General features: G+C 35.1%; 2 protein-coding genes across 8 annotated transcripts; one reads left to right on the top strand and one right to left on the bottom strand.

Annotated features, from left to right (window-relative positions):
* Positions 1-1549: 1549 nt before the first annotated feature.
* On the top strand, positions 1550-3247 carry LOC120186795 (peptidyl-tRNA hydrolase, chloroplastic-like). 7 transcript variants are annotated; one of them, XR_005522234.1, is made up of 5 exons: positions 1550-1634; positions 2555-2614; positions 2699-2791; positions 2863-2936; positions 3032-3239. XR_005522234.1 is itself a non-coding variant. In XM_039190643.1 (5 exons), the coding sequence occupies exons 2-5, from the start codon at positions 2578-2580 to the stop codon at positions 3132-3134; spliced, it is 291 nt and encodes a 96-aa protein (XP_039046574.1). In that variant the 5' UTR covers positions 1550-1634; positions 2555-2577; the 3' UTR covers positions 3135-3247. The 7 variants fall into 7 exon arrangements, 3 of the variants coding, with proteins under 3 accessions (XP_039046574.1, XP_039046575.1, XP_039046576.1); XR_005522232.1 differs by having other exon boundaries at positions 2555-2622; positions 2741-2791; positions 2879-2936; positions 3032-3215; XM_039190643.1 differs by having other exon boundaries at positions 2879-2936; positions 3032-3247.
* A 5026-nt stretch (positions 3248-8273) lies between these two features.
* Positions 8274-9934, bottom strand: LOC120186797 (protein ASPARTIC PROTEASE IN GUARD CELL 1-like). Its single transcript, XM_039190647.1, has one exon. It carries the CDS (start codon positions 9904-9906, stop codon positions 8338-8340), a length of 1569 nt encoding a protein of 522 aa, XP_039046578.1. The 5' UTR covers positions 9907-9934; the 3' UTR covers positions 8274-8337.
* Positions 9935-21298: the final 11364 nt, after the last annotated feature.

Below are 21298 nucleotides of genomic sequence, written 5' to 3'. Positions count from 1 at the left end.
GTTCATACCCATTTTTTTCACATGATCTGCCTCGCTCCTAACTTTCAGTTGAATAACAATTGTTGCCCTTTTTTCAAGGTTTTTTTCACGGCGGGTTTTCCCTTTTCTAAGGTTAAATTGTTTAAAAGACACTTATACTCTATTACTTCCGTTTCTTAGAAGTCTTTTATGGTTAAATTTACAAAAGGTCCCTATAATATATTTTTTGGTAAACTACGTATTTAGTACCTAAACTATCATTTTTGGATATTTTATTTTTTGTTTTATTTTAGTATCTCGTCGTTAAAAACTTAACCGGACGAGCTCGTCGACCGTCACATCTATAATCGTCGGTTGTTGCATTCGTCGACCGATTAAGTCCAAACTTTTCAGTCTGCACCTTTTAGACCCCTGAACGCAATTTCGACCTCTTTTTACCAAAAAAACGATTAAATCTCCCTAAATCGATGATGAAATTTCCGATTTCTTCACCTCTTATCTCTGTTCAACCATCTAATGGGTCTAAAATTAGACTATATTGGTCGACTCATCATTCTCTCGTAGTACATCGTTTAGATTGGTCGACCGTTCACTGTAGCTATGCGTAGTCAACGAGTCTGTATAGTTTTTAATAACAAGATACTAAAATTAAACAAAAATCAAATGTTAGGTATGATTTTGGAAAAAAAATTAGATACTAAATTTGACTAAAACTAATAGTTTAGATACTTATCTCATATATACACACACACACACACACACACATATATATATATATATATATAAAAGATAAGTATAAGATAATATTTGTTTAACGATAACACTTCAAGGAATAACAACAATTCATTTATTATCAAAGTCGCTTGGTTCGTGCAATCAAATTATAAATTTAAATATTAATATCATAAGTGGAATAAATTAGATTGAGATAATCATTCTCGTAATGAGTTTATATAACATTTAATTCTAGGAATCAATTACATGATTATAAAACACACACGCACAATAGAGGTACTTCGTATAGAATTAGACTATTTTTTATTATTATCCGTTAATGTTTTGCAAACATATTCGTAAGGTTAACCTTTGAATATCTTGACTCTTGAGCCTCAAGGCAAAGGGGTGACTTGAAGGGTTCTTCCGAGCTTCCTTCTTCCTACCATCTTTCAAACGTTCAAACCTTAAATATTATTAATAATAATATATATATGATGATGATGATGATATTAAGCTCATCAATACCCATCTTTCGATTCCTAAATTTCAATTCCCCATTCAATTAATCCTATTGTCCCTTCAAATTTTCCGCCACAACCAGAAGAACAATGACTCGGTTCCCTAATTTTTCTATCAAAGATTCAATTTCTTCTCCTTCCCATACGGCGGAGGACTCCCGTTGTCGCTGCCGGAGAACAAGTCGCAGTCTCCGCCTCACAAACCTTGGCTCATTGTCGGTTTCGGTAATCCCGGCAAGAAATTCAATGGCACTCGCCACAATGTATCGATGTGTCCTCATTTTGATTTTTCTGTTATTTTGAATTTAATTTTTAACGATTTTTGTTCACTGTTTATTTTTGATTTCTCGTAACACGTTATAGCCGAGGCTGAAGGAATTTCTATTAACACAGCTAACTTTAAAGCCCTGATTGGAGATGGTATTCTTTCTATTTCAACATTGAATTTAGCTGTGTTCAATCTTTGAATCACTTTTACTAATGTTAAATTCGTGAACTTTAATATGCATTGAAGTCTTGCATGATCTCTGCTGGAATGAGTTCCTTGTTATTCATTAGAAAAGATATTACTTTTAGACATGATAGGATTCCAAAGTTCTAATTCTGGGCTAGTATTTTGCTTTAAGATTGAGTTGATGTTGATCCTATTTGATCATAACATTGTTCTTCTAACTCTGAAGACGAGTATGTAGGTCTATTGAAGAGTATACTTCCTAATGGATACTTATATATAATCTTAAATCGCTTAATGCACTGGTCTAGTAACTGAAACTATAGTTGCCTGTTGTTTTGCAACTGAAACTTTTGACCGATTGTTTTATGGTTTTGGTGAAGATTGTTCTAAGATGCTTTTTTAAGTTAAGGTACTAATTAAACTAATTTTATACACTTCGAATTTCTTAATCTACCCATAGCCTCCCTGTCTAATTAACTAACCTAAGGTGGCTACTACGGTCTACGACCCAAAGGTCCTCTCGAACCTGCAATATCTTGGAGTTTGTTTGCAGCGTGTATGTGATTTGAGCTAGTATTCATAATTTAAAATTTTATATTAACTGCAATAATTTACAGCTTTGTTATTGTTTTTAAATGCTTTGGAATTTGGATGAAGATATTATTTTACGGTGACCTCAAGAGTGCATTTAGGGTACTCACTAGAAGGGCTAATATCGTCTAAAGATTCTATCAATATATGAATAAAGTTAATAATTTCACACTTGATAGATGGAAAATTGAGTAGGTAAATTACAAATGAATTCATGTTCTAATTTTTGTATTAGGTAACTCAACATGTCCCATCATGCAATACTTTAATTGGAGATGGTTGCTCTTTTTTCCAGGATTTATAGGAAATGTTCCAGTCATGCTTGCCAAACCACAAACTTTAATGAATGCAAGTGGTTAGTCTGTAAGTGAGCTATCTAAAAGGATCTATATATCGTTTTCAAGAGACTAAAATTCTTACCAGACTGAAATTACTATAGTTCTGATAGCCATTTTCATGGTTTTGCAAATACATTGTGAAGGTCGGGGCCCTTGTCTCATATTACAAGATTCCATTGAAGCAAGTACTTGTGGTAATTTTCTTTCTCTGGTACAACTCTATGCTAATCTTTCCCTCCTTCACACTTACAGTTCCCTTTGACAGATTTTTGATGACTTAGATTTGCCTTTTGCCAAACTGAGACTACTTCCGAAAGGCGGACATAGAGGATATAATGGGTATGATCTTGTCACTTGTCAGCATTAGTTATGTCATGTCTTAAACCAAAGACGCAGATGCAAGATTTTAACTTCTTTTTTCCCTATTCTTCCAGGATGCGAAGCATCATAGATAGTTTAAAAGGCAGTCGCAATTTCACTCGTCTAAGAATCGGTAGGTTGCTAAGAACACTAAAACGAAACCTTAATGCCTGCTAATTTGTGTATTTCCAGGTTATTAAAGTTCAGTAACTTTTCTAGGCATCGGACGGCCTCAGGGGATGATGGATACTATTAATTACGTTCTTCTTCCTTTCGATAAGCAAGAACGGGAGGAGATATGTAAAAGTTTATTAAAAAACACTACCATAGAGAAGAAAAAGTAAATAAATACCGACTGTTTTGTGTTTACATCCTTTTGTCTTTCAGTTGGAGTTTACATTTCAACAGGGAATAGAGGCAGTCAGGATCCTCTTACTCGAGGGTTTCGATAAAAGCGCGACTATGTCAACAGCGCCAAAGCAATCGAACAACTCGGGTAAACTATTGCTCCAGGCAGGCTGCTAAGAGAGGTAATTTTCAGGATGAGAATACGACTTCATTGAATTTATTAATCGGGAACTTGATTGAATTTTGCCTGCCTCACTCATTATTGATCCTATGTATGCTTATTTCACAGATGTAATTGCTTCGAGGCATTCGAAAATTAGACGAATTCTCTTATGGAAAGATTTTATCTGTGGTTTTGTTTTATTCATTACTTGAATGGATATTCAGAGCTCTGAATTTTGTTGGTAAAAAAGTATGTGCATTGATGAACACGGTTGAATAGTTGGAGTATGAAAGCATGGAAGGCGTAAAAATTACAGTAACTGTTATTCAGGATTTATGGAAGATGATAATGAGATGTATCCAACATTATTAGGCTTATTTATGCAAATATTGCAGAAAAAAGGGAATGGGGGTTTGAGAATTATTTAGAAATTAGCTAAAGTCAGTCAAAGTTGCCAATGACTTTCTAATTTTTCTATTTTTGTTTAGAAATAAGCATTCGGGTTACATGTTGTATAACATGTGCGTCGGCCTTATCCCCAATCAATTAAGGAGGGAAATAGGCATCAATAAGAGGTTCTATGAGTGTCGAATGTATTGAGAACAAGGTAAAGTATACAAATGGTTTCTGATGTAGTTACTATTTTATTAAGTTTCTCGACTATCAGAAGTTACAAAATGATTTTTTGATTATGCAGTGTTGTTTTGTTGAGTCTCTCGACTATTAGAAGTTACAAAACAATTATCTTTTAACGGAAAAGATCAATAATGAGTGAACATTAACTTGTCCTTTTATGTTAAAAACCAATGGTATTTTGAGTTGAACATTAACTTGTTGATTGTAACATGATAAAATTTGATCTAAGAGTCTCGAACGATTATTATGTCTTAATCATCGTGTTGAATACTAATTTAGACAATCATCAATTTTTTAACTAAAATGACGAGTTCAAGATATAATAAATCATGATCATTTTATAATTTTTAATAATAGTTTAACAAAATAATATCTATCAAGGAACTTCTAAAGGACCATTTATGTCCTTTACTTTTAATAGTACTAGTGGTAAATGAACCCTTACGATGGTTTTTTTATGAGAAAATAATCTCAGTGACTAAAATCCCAGATAATATACGATTTTGATCAATTTTTTTGGATTTACGAAAATGACCAACAAAATCGCAATGTGATCTTTAATTCGCATTGCGATTCCACTATCGCAAATTCGCGTTGCATTTCGCGTTGTGATAGTTGAAAATCGTGTTGCGATTTTCTATTTCGCGTTGCGATAGTTGAAAATCGTGTTGCGATTTTCCATTTCGCGTTGCGATTTTCTACAATGTCGTTGCGATTTTCCAAATTCGTTGCGATAGTTAAAAAAGATTTTATTTCTTAAGAATTTTATCTAAAAAGATAGTATCCGCGCGGACGTGTCGAAGACACGTATTACCACGACCACGAAATGGAAAATCGCAATGCGATTTTCAACTATCGTAACGCGATTTTCAATTATCGCAACGCGAAATGCAACGCGAATTTGATAGTGGAAATCGCAATGCGAATTAGAGATCGCATTGCGATTTTGTTGGTCATTTTCGCAAATCTAAAAAAATTATCAAAATCGTATATTATATGGATTTTTGGTCACTGAAATTATTTTCTTTTTTTTTATTTGCCTAAATAAACCCCATTGTTAATGTGAGATTTTATGAGTATATGAACTTGATTACAATAATATGTTTTAAAATACTTTTTCCATATCCTAATTATTTTCATTTTTTTATTTGCCTAAAATAAATAAACCGCATTATTAATGATCAAGTAGGACTGTCTCACCTAACCCCTAACAGACCCCAGTCTACTCATTATTGACATTCATTATTAAATGGGAAAGAAGACGAAATGAGCTGATAGGCAGAAACTCACAAAAGTAAAGCAAATATGGTTAGCATTCCCATGGTGCCCCTCCTTTACACTAAAACTTGCATATTGAATGAGTGGGAAGATGGGTCACCATCAACAAAACCATGAATCTATATTACCCAATGAAATTAGAAGTATATGGACAAATATATTCGGAGATTTTTCTTTTACATAAAAATTTAGTTTACGGGTGATTTTTCGGTTCAGAGTTGAGATATATCTAAGATTCAATTATGATTTATATTAGAATTTACAGATTAGAATTCGAATTTAACTTTATAAATTTAAATTTCGAATCTTAATTATATGTATCAACCCTCGTCCACATATTTGAAGATTAAATGATAAAAGATTTGATCGAGCAAGATGCTAAAGGAGAAAAGACGTGATCGAATATGGTTGGGAGAAAATAAAAGAAAAGAAAGCACAATCCGGTACGTGTCGTTCAAACGGGAGAAACAATGGATGAATCAAACGCCTGCCGACATTGACGGAACCGGTCCCAATGGATTTCGGGAGTTGAGACCCACAAGACCTTCACAGAACATTATTTGTTCAAATTAAACTTAGCATACTAAAATTGGTCTCAACGTCTATTAAAATTGTTATTTTGCTTTCATTCTATTTTTTAAATATTTTATTTTATGATTAAAATATCTCTAACATTTAATATAATAATCACTTGTTCCTTATTCTTTTTTTCTGAGACATTTTAACCCTCAATATTTCATTTTAGGTTAAAAATATTCATATTTTGAAATGTTAATCGTGGGTTAAGATTTTTATCTAAAGAAACGTTGAGGGGTTAAAATGCTATACAAAAAGAATAAGAGTCAAAATGATCATTTTAATAAATGTTTGGGGCTATTTTTGGCATTATACCATTAAATTTTAGCACATATAATTGATATTTAAAATACATGGTAAAGTACACAAATGATCTCTCGAGTATAGAGTATAGTTTTATTAAGTCCATCAATTTTTAAAAGCTATAAAATGATCATTCGATTATAGAATATTGTTTTATTAAGTCTCTCGACTATTAAAAGTTACCGACTAATCATTATATTCCAAACTTGTTCCTTTTTGTTAAAAACTCAACAATTGTCTAAATTGTATGTTAATATGATGATTGAGATATGATAGACGTGTGAGATTCTGTGATTAGATTTAATCATATTACGATCAGCATATTAACGTTTAGCTCAGAATATCATCAAATTTTTAATGAAAAACGACGAGTTTGGAACAATATAAATAATCGGGTGACCATTTTATAACTTTTAATAGTCAATAAACTCAATAAAATAACAATGTATAATTGAATGATCATTTTATAATTTTTAATAGACTTAATAAAGTAATACCCATAGTCAAGGATCATTTGTGTATTTTACCCTAAAATAATATATGTTTTTTATTTAATTCTTGTATTAGAAAAACTTGGCAACAAAAATCCTTTAATCGAACATTTGCCTGTCCGACTGCCTCTCGCAAAAGTTGACTTGACGACCATTTCAAATTTTCTTAGCGGGTCCCACCCGCCACATGTGATCTGCTTCCTTCTTTCTTTTTTTCTTCATCACTCTCTATGCAAATGACGTAGATCCCACTCGCCATTACCCAAATCAAACAGGTTTTATTGATCACGGATGGCATGTCAGAAATTTTATTATTGTTATTATTATTATTTAAGATATCAATATTTAGAATAAATTCAAATAGAAAAAACAAATTATTACATAATATACCAATGTTAATCACGCAGATTCAGGATGTAAAATATCTTTGTTTAAGCTGGAATGCTGAGCTACGCTAAACTGGATTATTTGATCTTTAATTAATTAATTTGAAATATTAAATCTTTGTTTTATCAAGAAAACAAAGATTTAATATTTCAAAAACTATGTGAATAGTCCCATATGTTTAGGGTATTGATTTGGTCACCAATTTAAAAATTAAGAAAAAATTATCTCTAATATTATCGATCCGTTCGATTTTAGTCTCTCAGTCATTCATTTTCGTTAACCCCTTTTGTTTACGTCCCTAACATAGATGGAGGACTAAAATCAACGGATCAATAACGTTATGGATCGTTCCTCATTAAATTTTAAATTGATGACCAAAATCGATCAGGCCGAAAACATAAGATATTATCCGCATAATTTACCCTATCTTAAAATGTCGAACTTTTATAAATCTTTAAAATGTTAGACTATTAATTCTGTATTTTGTCAAATTTATAAGATGATTGCAATATGCAAATAATTGGAGATTTAAAAATTATATATTTAGTTAATTTAAAAAGTTGTTATTGATGTCATGTCATGCTTTGTTGTTTTTCCAAAATTATTAATGATCTTTGCTCAAAAGCCCTAATTTTCCATCCTTATCTTAAAATAATACTCAATCAATGCGATTCCGAGTTAGTTCTCCGCTCACGTAAAATCAAAAATCACAATCCATGAATCGCGTAACCACGTGGCACGCATGCATGCGTTTACATAATACATCAACATAATCAAATTTACAATTTAAGGTGGGTAAAATTCTTTTATTAGTCCTTATATTATGAAAAATGTTGCTTTAATTTATATTTTTTGATTAAATTTTTAGTGTTTTGTCGTCAATTCTGATAATATAAAATAAGAATTATCAAAATTTAAAACGCAAGAACTAAATATACAACTTTTATATATACAAACACTAATTTCAACAAATTAACTGCCGACGCTACTCCAAAGCTTCTTCTTCATTGGAATTTATTTGCCACTGTAAAAAGAAAGTAGTACCAGTAACAGTAATGGTAAAAAAAATAACCTTAAAAGTTCCTATAATAGTACAAAGGAACAAACTTGCTTCATTTTCATAGTCTTTTTCTTACCAGAGGTAGAAGGGATGGGTAAATAAATAAGAGTAACTAATTAGGAACTTAGTTACTTTCTTTTAACATTTACGAGGAGAGAACCCGACCCGATTACCAGCCAAATCGTAGCTAACACGTGTCCCTTGCTGCTGCACGTTCCCGATTATGGACAAAGACGACGACGTAGGGGCGAAGGCGAAGCAAAACGTGCCCGACGAGTCCACCGGTATCAAATAATTCTGCGCCGGTAAATCCAGCGACTTTCCTTCGCCGAAATTAAGCGCCACCGTCGGTACCCTAACGCTGCTCCTCGAAGACAAGTCGTAGCACGTGTCGAACAACGCCACCGCGCCGGTTGTCGGCAAGTCGCGCGTTAAGCTCACGAACGCGTCTCGGAGTGCGTTGTAAGCCTGCGTTTGCAGCCGGGTTATGGCCGTGCCGCAGTCTACGATCACCCCGCCGTTTCCGGATTGGTCCAGGTCGAAAAAGCCTGGCGGGAGTTGAACCGGATGGCCACCCACGCTGAACCCGGTTAAACCTACGTAATAAAAGGTATCCACCTTTCGGCTCCTTAACAACGGAGCGACCACCGAGTTAGCCGGTAACCCGGCGTTGAAATCCAAAGACGACGACCCGGCCGAGTCACGATCCACCAAACAATAAGAGAACGACGTCGCTTTGATCTGCGATGTAATAGACAAGGGGCCACCTCCGAGCCCAAGCAAACCTGCAGCCGCAACGAACAAGCCTTCGTTGGTATGCCCACAACCCAAAGCAACGCCTTTGATATTACCGGAGTTCCCAAACGACACCGTTTCGGTGACGAAATCGCCCACCGTATACGACCCATCCCCGTATGAGACTTGGTAAAGACATTTCCCGCCACGGCATTCCGAGACTTGAAGAGAAGAGCATTGCCTTGAGTCGCAAGAAACCGGGCTGTAAGTGGATGAGGCGGACGGGTTGAATATCGGGTCGGTTTGTTGGTAGCATTCCGAACAGGGCTCACATTGGATCCAATTAATATCACTTCCGGTATCGAGAACCATGTAGAATAGCTTAGCCGGGCTACCGATTCCAACCCGGGTGAAATACTCCCCGCTACCTAGACTCGTCCCGGAAGTAACAGGTGTAGACAGCGCCTCCGGTTTGATCTCGGTGGGGACAGGCTTGAGCTCCGACTTGTGTACCCCGTTGACAACGAGTTCCAGCTCGGTGGTAAGCGAGTCGACTCGAGCTGAGTCACGGTCGAGTCGGGAAAGGACAAGGCTTTTGTAGTCAGTATGATGGGTTTTGCGGATGGAGCCACGAGAGTGAAGTGGAACCGAGAAAATATAACCAGAGGAGGAAGAAGAAGAAGAGTTGAAGGAAACGGGTCGGGTTTCGGAAAAGGGTTCAGAAGATTGAGGGTCGAAGGAAAGAATATGTTGAGCTTGTTTAAGAGAAACAGAGACATCGAGCGTGGCGGTTGTCGGCGGAGGGGAACGAGCGAAGGAAAAAGGAAACAGGAGGGAAAGTAAAAAGGAAACATACAAGATAAAGGAAAGCTTCGAAGAAGAAGCCATTGTTTTTCGTTTGTAGTTTTGTTTGTTAAGAGTTTGGTTATAAAGAAGGAAGGGAACGTCAGCGTCAGGCTCGTTGGCAGACATTAAAAGCTTAATCAAGAAGCAGTTGCCTGCTGTGAGTGGCAGAGCTTTGAACATTACTATCTATGGCTCTCTTTATTTTCCTTCTTCTATAATAAGGATAAAATATATAAATGGTCTTCTTATATGGCATTATTATGTTAATCTCTTACTTATTAAAAATTATAAATTGGTCTCTTAATTATAAGATATTATTTTGTTGAGTTATTGATTATTAAAAGTTACAAAAATAGTCACTAATTATTTATATGTTCTAAATTAATATTTTTCTGTTAAAAAATTTATAGTTGTTTGAGCTGTGTGTTAATTTACTCACTGAGATATGATAAAATCTGACCATAGAACTATTTGATATGTATTTTGATGATCAAATCTTTGTTTACGTTATGTTGTTGAACCAATACTTGAAACATTATGTTGTCGACCCAGTGTTTGAAAGCAATATCGATGTTAGTAGATATTATTAAAATATAATTTTATTATATCTCATACAACATGTTAACATCCAACCAGACGAGCACCAAATTTTTAACTAAAAATAACGAATTTGGAACATGTGAATAATTGGTGACAATTTTATAACTTTTAATAGTCGAATGACTCAACAAAATAATGATTTATAATTGAGATATCATTTTATAATTTTTAGTAGTCGAACGTCTCAATAAAGTGATATCTTATAGTCTAAGATCATTTTTGTACTTTACCCCTATAATAATACCAATAAATAATTATAAATCCAACCCTTTTATTACTTTATTTTTATATTAATACTTAAAAGTGTTGATTGAGTGTAAGATTATTGATTAATTAAATTTAATTAATTGAAAATAAAGACTTGTACTAATGCCACCCATATATTAAGAAGTATCTTATTTCCTTTAATTTTCAAAAATTACAATTTAAGTACTTTTAATTATTAATAATGGTAATTTATCATGAGTAGAAGATGGAACGTTTATTAAATTAATTTAAAAAATAAATATTTTTAATATATTATAATTTATTAAATAAAAAAGATAGAAAGGATTTAAGTAAAGTCTAAATTTATGGGGACTACAAGTGATAAAAAGTGAAATCAAATGGAGTTTAGAACTTAAGCGTGACGCATGTTATACGATTCATCAATCATCATTGTGTCTTAAATAAATAGGATAAAATATACTATAAGTCATTAAATTAAATTTAAATAAACATTTTGAAAATGGAATTTTTAAAAGTTATAAAATTGTCATTATATTTATCAAACTGTTATTAAAGTTGTCATTAGTTTTTATTAAAATATTACAAAATGGACATTAAATTTATCAAACTTTTACATTATTATAACATCACAAATATCAATTTTGTTTGAGTGGTAACCTTTATTTATTTTTAAATTTAGTTACTTTTAAATGTTTTTAGGTGTCAATCAAAGGTGAATTCGCTCATGATTGCAATGACCATTTTATAACAATTTAGTAATTATTTAATAATTTTTAAACTTTTAATGACTATAAAATTATTTAAATATAATTTAATATTTAACCAAAAATAAATATCCATTTATACACATATACATCTATATATAAAAGCATATATCATGTTTATTATGGAAACTACTGGCATCATTCATAATTAAATGAAGGTAAAAAGTATTAGTGGTTTATTCAACATTCAGCGTGTTTGTTTCTCACATCTGAATGATTCAGTGCTGACTGATTCAGCAAAACAGTGCTGACTGATTCAGCATCAAAGTACATTCTGAATGATTCGGAGCCATTATCAAACAACATGTCACATTCAGAGCTAATTCATACAAAGCCTCTAAACCATTCAGCATTTGAATCATTCAGCGCTTAATCATTCTGAAGTAAACAAACAACCCTTACTTTTGAAAAAAAAATAGTGTGGCCCTTGTATTATTTTCTCTCTCAATATGACCCTTCAACTTAAAAAAAATCCAATTTAACTTTGTTACCAACGCTTTTCGTTGACCGTTACAGTACTATGTGCCAGTTTACGGTGCTAACATGATAGTTCACAATACTTATGTGGAAGTCCATTTGACATATTTGAGTTACCAATTTAGCCAATCTATCATGTATATGTCACGTTAATATGCATCCTAGTCTGTAATGTCAGCATCGTGGTTTGTCACATTAACACTGTGAATTGCCACATCAATATCGTAACAGTTAACGACAAAAAAACATTAAAAGGCTACGCTAAAAGAAAAATAATACAAAAGTCACATCAATTTTTATCAAAAGTATAGGGACATTTGATGGTTCCAAAACACATTCATTTGCCTTTATTGTTTGTACAAGTACAATCTAATCAAAGTGGCACCTAATTATATTCTAATTAAATAGATTGACAGTAAAAGTACCATATAGAATTGGGTAAATTACTCGTTTATCACTTAAATGATCAGTTTTGATCCACTTTAGTATCTAAATTTTATTTTTTTTTCAAAATCATATCTAAAGTTTAATTTTTGTTTCATTAGTATTTCATTCAAAATTTAACATTAACTTTTGAAAAAAATTGAAAGTTTAGGTACTAAAATATACCAAACTGATAATTTAGGTACTAAATACGCTAAGTTTTAACGATGGATGTTAAAATGAAACAAAATTAAACTTAGGTATAATTTTGAATCAATTGAAAGTTTGGATACTAAAATGGATCAAAACTGATAGTTTAGGTACTAAATGCGTGATTTACCCTATAAAATTTGATATTATATTTATACTTTATTTTATTGAATAACTGAAATCAAAATCCAGGCACACACAGTCCCACATTATCGTTATTGTATGATTCTATATATATTAGTACTAATACTTGTCACTATACATAAGCCTATGAATCCTTTTAGGCATTATCCTTTTTTATTTTCTTTTATTTTGATCTATTTTACCACTAAAATTATAGTTTATTAGTTAAAATTGGTAAAAAGACATTAAAGGTCCCTATACTTTTGAAAAAAAATCAACGTGGTCCTCATATTATTATTTTTTGTCGTGGCCCTTCAACTTAGAAAATAAGTAAGATGTGTCCCTTTGACTAACGTTTTACGTCATTGATCGTTACGGTGTTGACGTGATAGTTTACGATGATGATGTGACAGTCCACATTGGTTGATAACGTGGCAGATGAACTAAATTGGTAACTTAACATGACAAATGTATTGTCACGTCAGTACCTCAGACTGCCACGTCATCACCGTAACGGTCAAATGACAAAAAATGTTGGTCAAAAGGTTAGATTGAGTTTGTTTCGTGAGTTGTAGGGCCACATTGAGAGTAAAAATAATACTAGAATCATAATTATTCGAACATCCATATATTTTAAAAAATCTATTAAAAAAAGCCGAATCGGTGAAGCCCTTGGGCTATGCCCAACAAAAAATGCATATTCGCCTGATCATATTTGGAATTTCACTGTAAATTCCTTTAGAACCCTTTAAGCTTAAAGAGATAAAGAAAACGAATTGGCCTTTTCATTGTGGTCATTAACTATTTGCCACATGAAATGATCTTATTCTTTTTACATGTACAAGTTCCGGAATTTCTATGCTTTTTTTCAACCCTATGTATAATATATATTTCTCTTAGGATGAACAACATGAATGCAAAAGTATTGAGTAGATGAAGCTAAAGTCCGTGCGGGAGGTTGAGATTGTTGTCTCCGACGAGGGCTTCCTCGGAGCCGTTGCTGCATTCAGCGAAATACATTTTTCGAGTCAGAGATTTCGAAAGGGAAACGTGCAGAGTCGGAAGAAAAAAGAGGGCGAATGATGACCTGAGGTAGCTTAGAGCCGACATTCGATATAACTAGTAAAGACTAGGATATGCAGACCAATTGTGTCGAAAAATGCAAATGTTCGAGCATACCTGCAAAAAAATGGTGGCAATTCATTAGCGAATCATCGAACTCTCTACCGATGTGGATAAGCAATATAAACATTGCAGACCGAAGTTGTTTTTGTGTTCATGTGAGGAGGACTGCACTTCATGTAACCATAAGCCATTACATGTGTTATTAGATCATATGGGGTTAAACCTTAAATGCATAGACATGCAAAGTAATACATGAAAAATACTACGCAGTCCCAAAAACGTAAGTCAATCCACAGAGAGTGGTCTATAAATGGACCTAAACCGGCCTCGATGAGAATGCTAGATGCCCCAAATCTACCAAACCTTATTGCCACCTTTACATATGTGCTGTGCATACACTCAAACGAAAATGCAGTAAAGGGAACGAAAGATCCGGCCAATTTAAGAATCCAAGAACGAAAAGTCCACTGCATAGAGTGATTCTGTCTCTGAAGCCCAGCTCCTTGTATCTTTGATCCCTCTCCTATGTTATAAACAGAAATTGAGTATTCCATGGAGTCATACAAATAACATGAAAATAATTATGGCCTGATTGGAATGGTCCATGAATGCAAATGCTAACTGGATTGTTTACATATTCCTACGTTTTGAGTTAGCACTGATGGTAGAAAACCGTGAGCATGCATGTCTCGACCAATCGACTTTGTTGCCGGTGGAAATAAGCTTTACAATGATAATTATTATTCATTTATTTTCCTGGTATGCATAAATTATCATTATTAATAATTAAAATCTTCTCTCATGCTCCTGAAAACTTCACAAAACAGTCTTGTACTTCTCACCCGGCCACAAGTGTACCGACGGATTCAAAAACTTAAACTAATTCGATAACCACTTCTCCTCTAAGGTCGAAGGAGGAAGAGTAGCTAAAACGAGCCACTTAATAAGCAACCAGTGCTGAAAGTCATAGCCGCCCAAGTGGGGCGGCTAAATGGTCAAAAAAATGGCTTAAATTTTATTATTTTTGTATGGTAAAATTACTAAAATTTAGTCACTAAACTTTAGGGTATTTACAAATTAGTCCTTATGCTTCAACTATAAATACCCTAGCTCATTTAGCTTCAAAATCATTCCAAAGCATTCTAGCTTTCTTCTAATACTAGAGAGAATTTAGAGAGTTTATTGAGAGTTATTTTCTCCTTTTTATCAAGAGAGAATTATCATTGTTTTCTCCTTGGTCGATCGAGAGAAGTTGTAATTCCTATTTTCTCATAGTAAAATTCTTCTACCGTTACCCGTGGTTTTTACCTTAATTTATTTAGGGGTTTTCCACGTAAATTTTGTTTCTCTTTTATCTTCATTTTTATTTTCTCAAATTATCAGTTGCGATTTTGCTCTATCCGATAGCCGTCTTCTGCAACAATTGGTATCCGAGCCAGATTAGAGTGTGTAATATCTGCTTATTGTCTTTGTGGTTGCCACCAAAAGGTGGATCCTCCAACATAAGAAAGTAAGAAGGTATTACCCATTCTTTGAAGGTTCCAGAGAACTATTCACGATAGTGAAATAGTGAGAGCTATCCGTAATTGAAGATATGTCAACGAAATTTGATATTGAAAAAATCAATGGGAGAAATTTCTCATTGTGGAAATTAAAGATGAAGGCCATCCTGAGGAAAGACGGGTGTCTAGCGGCTATCAGTGAAAGGCCGGTGGATTTTGCAGATGACAGCAAATGGATCGAAATGGACGGAAATGCTATGACAAACTTTCATCTAGCATTAACAGATGAAGTATTGTCAAGCATCGAAGAGAAAAAGACAGCTAAGGAGATATGGGATCATCTCACCAAATTATACGAGGCCACACGCTGCACAATAAAATTTTCCTGAAGAGAAAATTGTACACTCTCCGGATGTCAGAATCTACTTCAGTAACGGAGCACTTAAACACACTGAACACTTTATTTTCTCAGCTTACATCCTTAAGCTGTAAAATAGTAGAACAAGAACGTGCTGAACTTCTACTTCAAAGTCTACCGGATTTGTATGATCAACTCATCATCAACTTAACAAACAGTAATGTCACCAGTCTAGTCTTCGATGACGTTGTTGCTGCTGTTCTACAAGAAGAAAATCGGTGCAAGAACAAGGAAGATAGACAAGTAAATCTGCAACAAGCAGAAGCATTGACAACGATGAGAGGGAGATCAACATAACATGGCCAAAGCAGCAGTCACAAACATGGTAGATCGAAGTCGAGGAGCAAGAAGAATTTAAAGTGCTACAACTGTGGAAAGAAGGGTCACTTGAAGAAGGATTGTTGGAGTCTAAATAAAAACTCCAATCCATAAGGCAATACCACAAACACTTCAGATGATAGAGATGTTCTATGCTGTGAAGCGTCAACCACCGTGGAAGGCAGAAAAAGATTTGCAGATATATGGCTCATTGATTCGGGAGCGACATACCACATGACCTCAAGAAGAGAATGGTTCCATCATTATGAACCTGTCTCAGGAGGATATGTATAGTTGCAATGATCATGCCTTAGAGATCATTGGCGTGGGAACAATCAAATTGAAGATGTATGATGGAACAATTAAAGTTGTTCGAGATGTGCGGCACGTGAAAGCCTGAAGAAAAATTTATTATCCTACGGATTGTTGGATAATAATGCAAGCAAGATTGAAACACGGAAAGGAATCATGAAGGTGTTCCGTGGAGCGCTTGTGGTACTGAAAGGCGAAAAGATAGCAGCAAACTTATACATGCTGAAGGGGGAGACTTTGTTAGAAGCAGAAGCCTTTGTTGCCTCATGTAGTTCAGATTCTGCAATGCTATGACATCAGAAACTTGGACACATGTCAGAACAAGGAATGAAAGTCCTTGTGGAGCAAAAGCTACTTCCAGGCTTAACGAAGGTATCACTTACTTTGTGTGAGCATTGCATAACAAGTAAGCAGCACCGGTTGAAATTCAACACATCAAATTCTAGAGGCAAAAGTGTTCTAGAATTGGTTCACTCTGACGTATGGCAATCACCAGTTACATCCCTAGGCGGAGCAAAATACTTTGTCTCATTTATTGATGACTACTCTAGGAGATGTTGGGTGTACCCTATTAAGAAGAAGTCAGATGTGTTTTCAACTTTCAAAAACTTCAAGGCGCGGGTGGAACTTGATTTTGGAAATAAGATCAAGTGTTTCAGAACAGATAATGGAGGAGAATACACAAGCGAATAATTTGATGACTTTTGCAGGAAAGAATGCATCAAAAGATAGTTCACAGTGGGAACACTCCTCAACAAAATGGAGTGGCAGGCGATGAACAGAACCTTGTTAGAAAGAACAAGAGCAATGTTGAGGGATGCAAGCCTAGAAAAATCATTCTGGGCAGAAGCAGTCAATACCGCCTGTTATTTGGTGAATCGAGCTCCATCAACTGCAATAGAGCTGAAGACACCAATGGAGATGTGGACTGGTAAACCAGTTGATTATTCAAATCTCCATGTATTTGGAAGTATTGTGTACGTGATGTACAACTCCCAAGAAATCTCAAAGCTGGATCCAAAATCCAGGAAATGCAAATTCTTGGGGTATGCTGATGGAGTCAAGGGGTATCGCTTGTGGGATCCCACTGCCCGCAAAGTGATCATCAGCAGGGATGTTATCTTTGTAGAAGATAAACTACAAAGAAAAGGAAGATGATGATAGCGCTGAAAAGTCAGAGACTACACAGATACATGTGGAAAAAGAGGTTGAACAAGGATATTCTTCTGAAGTAGAACCAGCACATGATGAACAAGAACAAGAGAGTTCTGAAGCTCCAACAACTCGTCAATCAGATCGTGTGAGAAGACGTCCCAATTGGCACTCAGATTATATTATAGAAGGAAATGTTGCATACTGTCTTTTAACAGAGGACGGTGAGCCATCAACATACCAGGAGGCAATAAACAGCTCAGATGCTTCACTGTGGATGATGGCGATGCAAGAAGAAATCGAAGCCCTTCATAAAAATAATACATGGGACCTTGTGCCACTACCACAAGGAAGGAAGCCAATTGGTAACAAGTGGGTCTTCAAAATCAAGCGAAATGGTGACGATCAAGTTGAGAGGTATCGTGCAAGACTGGTAGTCAAAGGATATGCTCAAAAAGAAGGTATTGATTTCAATGAAATATTTTCTCCTGGGGGTTCGACTAACAACAGTTCGAGTAGTTTTGACAATGTGTGCTACATTGAATTTACATCTAGAGCAGCTAGATGTTAAAACAACTTTTCTTCATGGAAATCTTGAAGAAGAAATTTATATGCTCCAGCCTGAAGGTTTTGAAGAAGAAGAAAAGAAGAACTTGGTTTGCAGGTTAAACAAATCTCTGTACGGTCGAAAGCAGGCGCCGAGGTGTTGGTATAAGAGATTTGATTCCTTCATTATGTGCCTTGGATACAACAGACTTAATGCAGACCCTTGCGCTTATTTCAAGAGGTCGGGTGATAACAATTTTGTTATATTGTTGTTGTATGTGGATGACATGTTTGTTGCAGGACCCAACAAAGATCATATTGAAGAATTGAAGGCACAACTAGCTAGGGAATTTGAAATGAAGGACTTGGGATCAGCAAACAAGATTCTAGGGATGCAAATTCACCGAGACAGAAGTAATAGGAAGATTTGGCTTTCACAAAAGAATTACTTGAAGAAGATCTTGTCACGATTCACCTTGCAAGATTGTAAGCCAATTTCTACCCCTCTTCCTATTAACTTCAAATTATCCTCCAGTATGAGTCCTAGCAGTGAAGAAGAGATGATGGAAATGTCTCGAGTACCGTATGCATCAGCAGTGGGAAGTTTAATGTTCGCTATGATATGCACAAGACCAGACATTGCACAAGCAGTGGGAGTGGTTAGTCGGTACATGGCGAATCCAGGCAAAGAGCATTGGAATACAGTAAAGAGGATCCTGAGATACATCAAATGGACCTTAAATGTTGCATTATGTTATGAAGGATCAAACTTATTAATCAATGGGTATGTAGATTCTGACTTTGCAGGGGATTTGGATAAAAACAAATCTACTACAGGATATGTGTTCAAAGTTGCTGATGGAACAATAAGCTGGGTTTCAAAATTGTAGTCAATTGTGGCTACATCCACAACAGAAGCATAATATGTAGCAGCTACACAAGCCAGTAAAGAAGCAATTTGGTTGAAGATGCTATTGGAGGAGCTTGGGCACAATCAAAAGTATGTCTCTCTGTTTTGTGACAGTCAAAGCGCCTTGCATCTAGCAAGGAATCCGACATTTCATTCAATAACAAAGCACATACGAGTTCAGTACCATTTCATTCGTGAAAAGGTGGAAGAAGAAACGATAGATATGCAGAAGATCCATACCAAAGACAACATAGCAGATTTCATGAAGAAGACAATCAACACTGATAAATTTACCTGGTGTCGATCCTCTTGTGGCCTGTCAGAGACGTAAGCAACATGATGGTACAAGGTAGAAAGAATGGTGTGAAGATATGATTGTTCAATCAAATCTTCAAGTGGGAGATTGCTGAAAGTCATAGCAGCCCAAGTGGGGCGGCTAAATGGTCAAAAAAATGGCTTAAATTTTATTATTTTTGTATGGTAAAATTACTAAAATTTAGTCACTAAACTTTAGGATATTTACAAATTAATCCTTATGCTTCAACTATAAATACCCTAGCTCATTTAGCTTCAAAACCATCCCAAAGCATTCTAGCTTTCTTCCAATACTAGAGAGAATTTAGAGAGTTTCTTGAGAGTTGTTTTCTCCTTTTTATCAAGAGAGAATTATCATTGTTTTCTCCTTGGTCGATCAAGAGAAGTTGTAATTACTATTTTATCATAGTGAAATTCTTCTACCGTTGCCCGTGGTTTTTACCCTAATTTATTTAGGGGTTTTTCACGTAAATTTTGTGTCTCTTTTATCTTCATTTTTATTTTCTCAAATTATCAGTTGCGATTTTGCTCTATCCGATAGTCGTCTTCCGCAACAACAGTTCAGATGATCATAATCAGCCTGAGGTGCTCTCCCTTGTGGTTGCGATTTCTTGATCGCAGTGGTGCTTGCACCGGAGGCGAACTAGCAACGTTCTCCCGTCTTATCATATTTGGAATCCCGAGTCTTAAGGTGTCTTCCTAAATTGCCTACAAAACCATCAAATGGATGAGAGAATAATTATATTGAGTGATTATATTATCATAGCCAAAAGTTCCACAGGACTTACCAGTTGCAGTTGCTATAGAATAGCTCTGCCCGCAAAACTTGCAAGCTCGAATTATACCGTCGGTAGCCGTCTCAAAATACTTGAGGTAAACCGATGCCATCGACTTCTTTCTTCCTCGATTTAGACGTATGATGAAGCTGGGTCGATGAATTGGTTGGTTTTGTCTACAGTATCATGCGTGTAATCGTTTTGGCTAGTGATGCAGTTCAAAAAACTTCGAAAATTGATTGAACTAAATCGATCTTACTCGTACAAAATTTAATTAAAAATAGTTTTTATATAATAGATTTATTAGAAGTTGTCTCCCAAAGACATTATATTTGAAATAAAATATCATTTATTAAGAAAAAGTTTTGACAATGACGATGCTTTAGGTTTACTAAAGGACCCAACAAAATATTTCCTACTTGAAGTGAAGTATGGAATTAATTTCCTACTTAAATTCGAGATTGTCTCTATATAAACCCTAACATCGTACAATGTTATAACGTTGAGAGCTTACGTAGTTTGTATATTTTCTTTTTCACTAAAGAAAGGGTTTTAAGAGTTCTTGTTTCGGTGCTTTTGCTTCGACAATGGAAGACAAACCATTCATTCCTTGGAGTTTCATCCATGGCGGTGGAACAGAAGAGGAGAACCCTGATTTTGAAGAGGCCAATGTTCCATTGGGTTCGTCTCTTTCGCTTGGTAAACCATCGTCAACGTCAACTGATAAGTCGGTGACACCATCATGGCAGAAGAAAGTAGAACTTAGTACGGTGGACTTTTTGGAGAAGATCGGCAATGGAGCTTTTATGTCGGGACACCAAGATATTGAAGAGACGGGTGTTTCTTCGAATTTATCTATTTCACTTGGTAATACATCGTCGTCTTCCTCAACACCAATTGAAACGGTGAACTTTTTGGAGAAGATCGAAGTACGTGATCTAATGTGCATGGAGAAGAGCGGCGATGGTTTGCAATCAGACCGAACCGAAACCGATGATGTTTCGTTTGACTTATCTCATTCGCTGAATAGGAATTGGAAGTTTGAAGTCGTTGAAAGCAGCAATCATCATAATCTGAAGAATAAAAGAAGCTTGGAGAAGGGAAAAACAATGTTAAACCCTACGCCTCCTACTTACAAGAGGAGGAAAGTGGAGATGGATGATGAACTGAGGATGACTGAGCTGAGACTGGGCCGCGATCCGTGGTGCATAAAGAAGAAGCTCTGCAGTAGCGATCTTGGGAACATGGCGAGGCTGATGTTGGGATTGGAGTTGGTGGAATACCATATTCTGCCGCACTGGAACGCCGATCAGGTGTCA

This window comes from Hibiscus syriacus, unplaced genomic scaffold, assembly GCF_006381635.1.
Source record: "Hibiscus syriacus cultivar Baekdansim isolate YM2019G1 unplaced genomic scaffold, ASM638163v2 tig00113719_pilon, whole genome shotgun sequence".
Classification (NCBI taxonomy): domain Eukaryota; kingdom Viridiplantae; phylum Streptophyta; class Magnoliopsida; order Malvales; family Malvaceae; genus Hibiscus; species Hibiscus syriacus.
This window is presented reverse-complemented; position numbering and strand designations above follow the sequence as displayed.

Bases quoted from the DNA above. Each gene is read 5' to 3' on its own strand.
- LOC120186795 (XM_039190643.1), top strand. From the start codon at position 2,578: ATGCTTGCCAAACCACAAACTTTAATGAATGCAAGTG. The intron at 2,792-2,878 runs GTAATTTTCTTT...TTGATGACTTAG, and splicing joins CATTGAAGCAAGTACTTGTG to ATTTGCCTTTTGCCAAACTG. The intron at 2,937-3,031 runs GTATGATCTTGT...CTATTCTTCCAG, and splicing joins GGACATAGAGGATATAATGG to GATGCGAAGCATCATAGATA.
- LOC120186797 (XM_039190647.1), bottom strand. From the start codon at position 9,906: ATGTCTGCCAACGAGCCTGACGCTGACGTTCCCTTCCTTCTTTATAAC.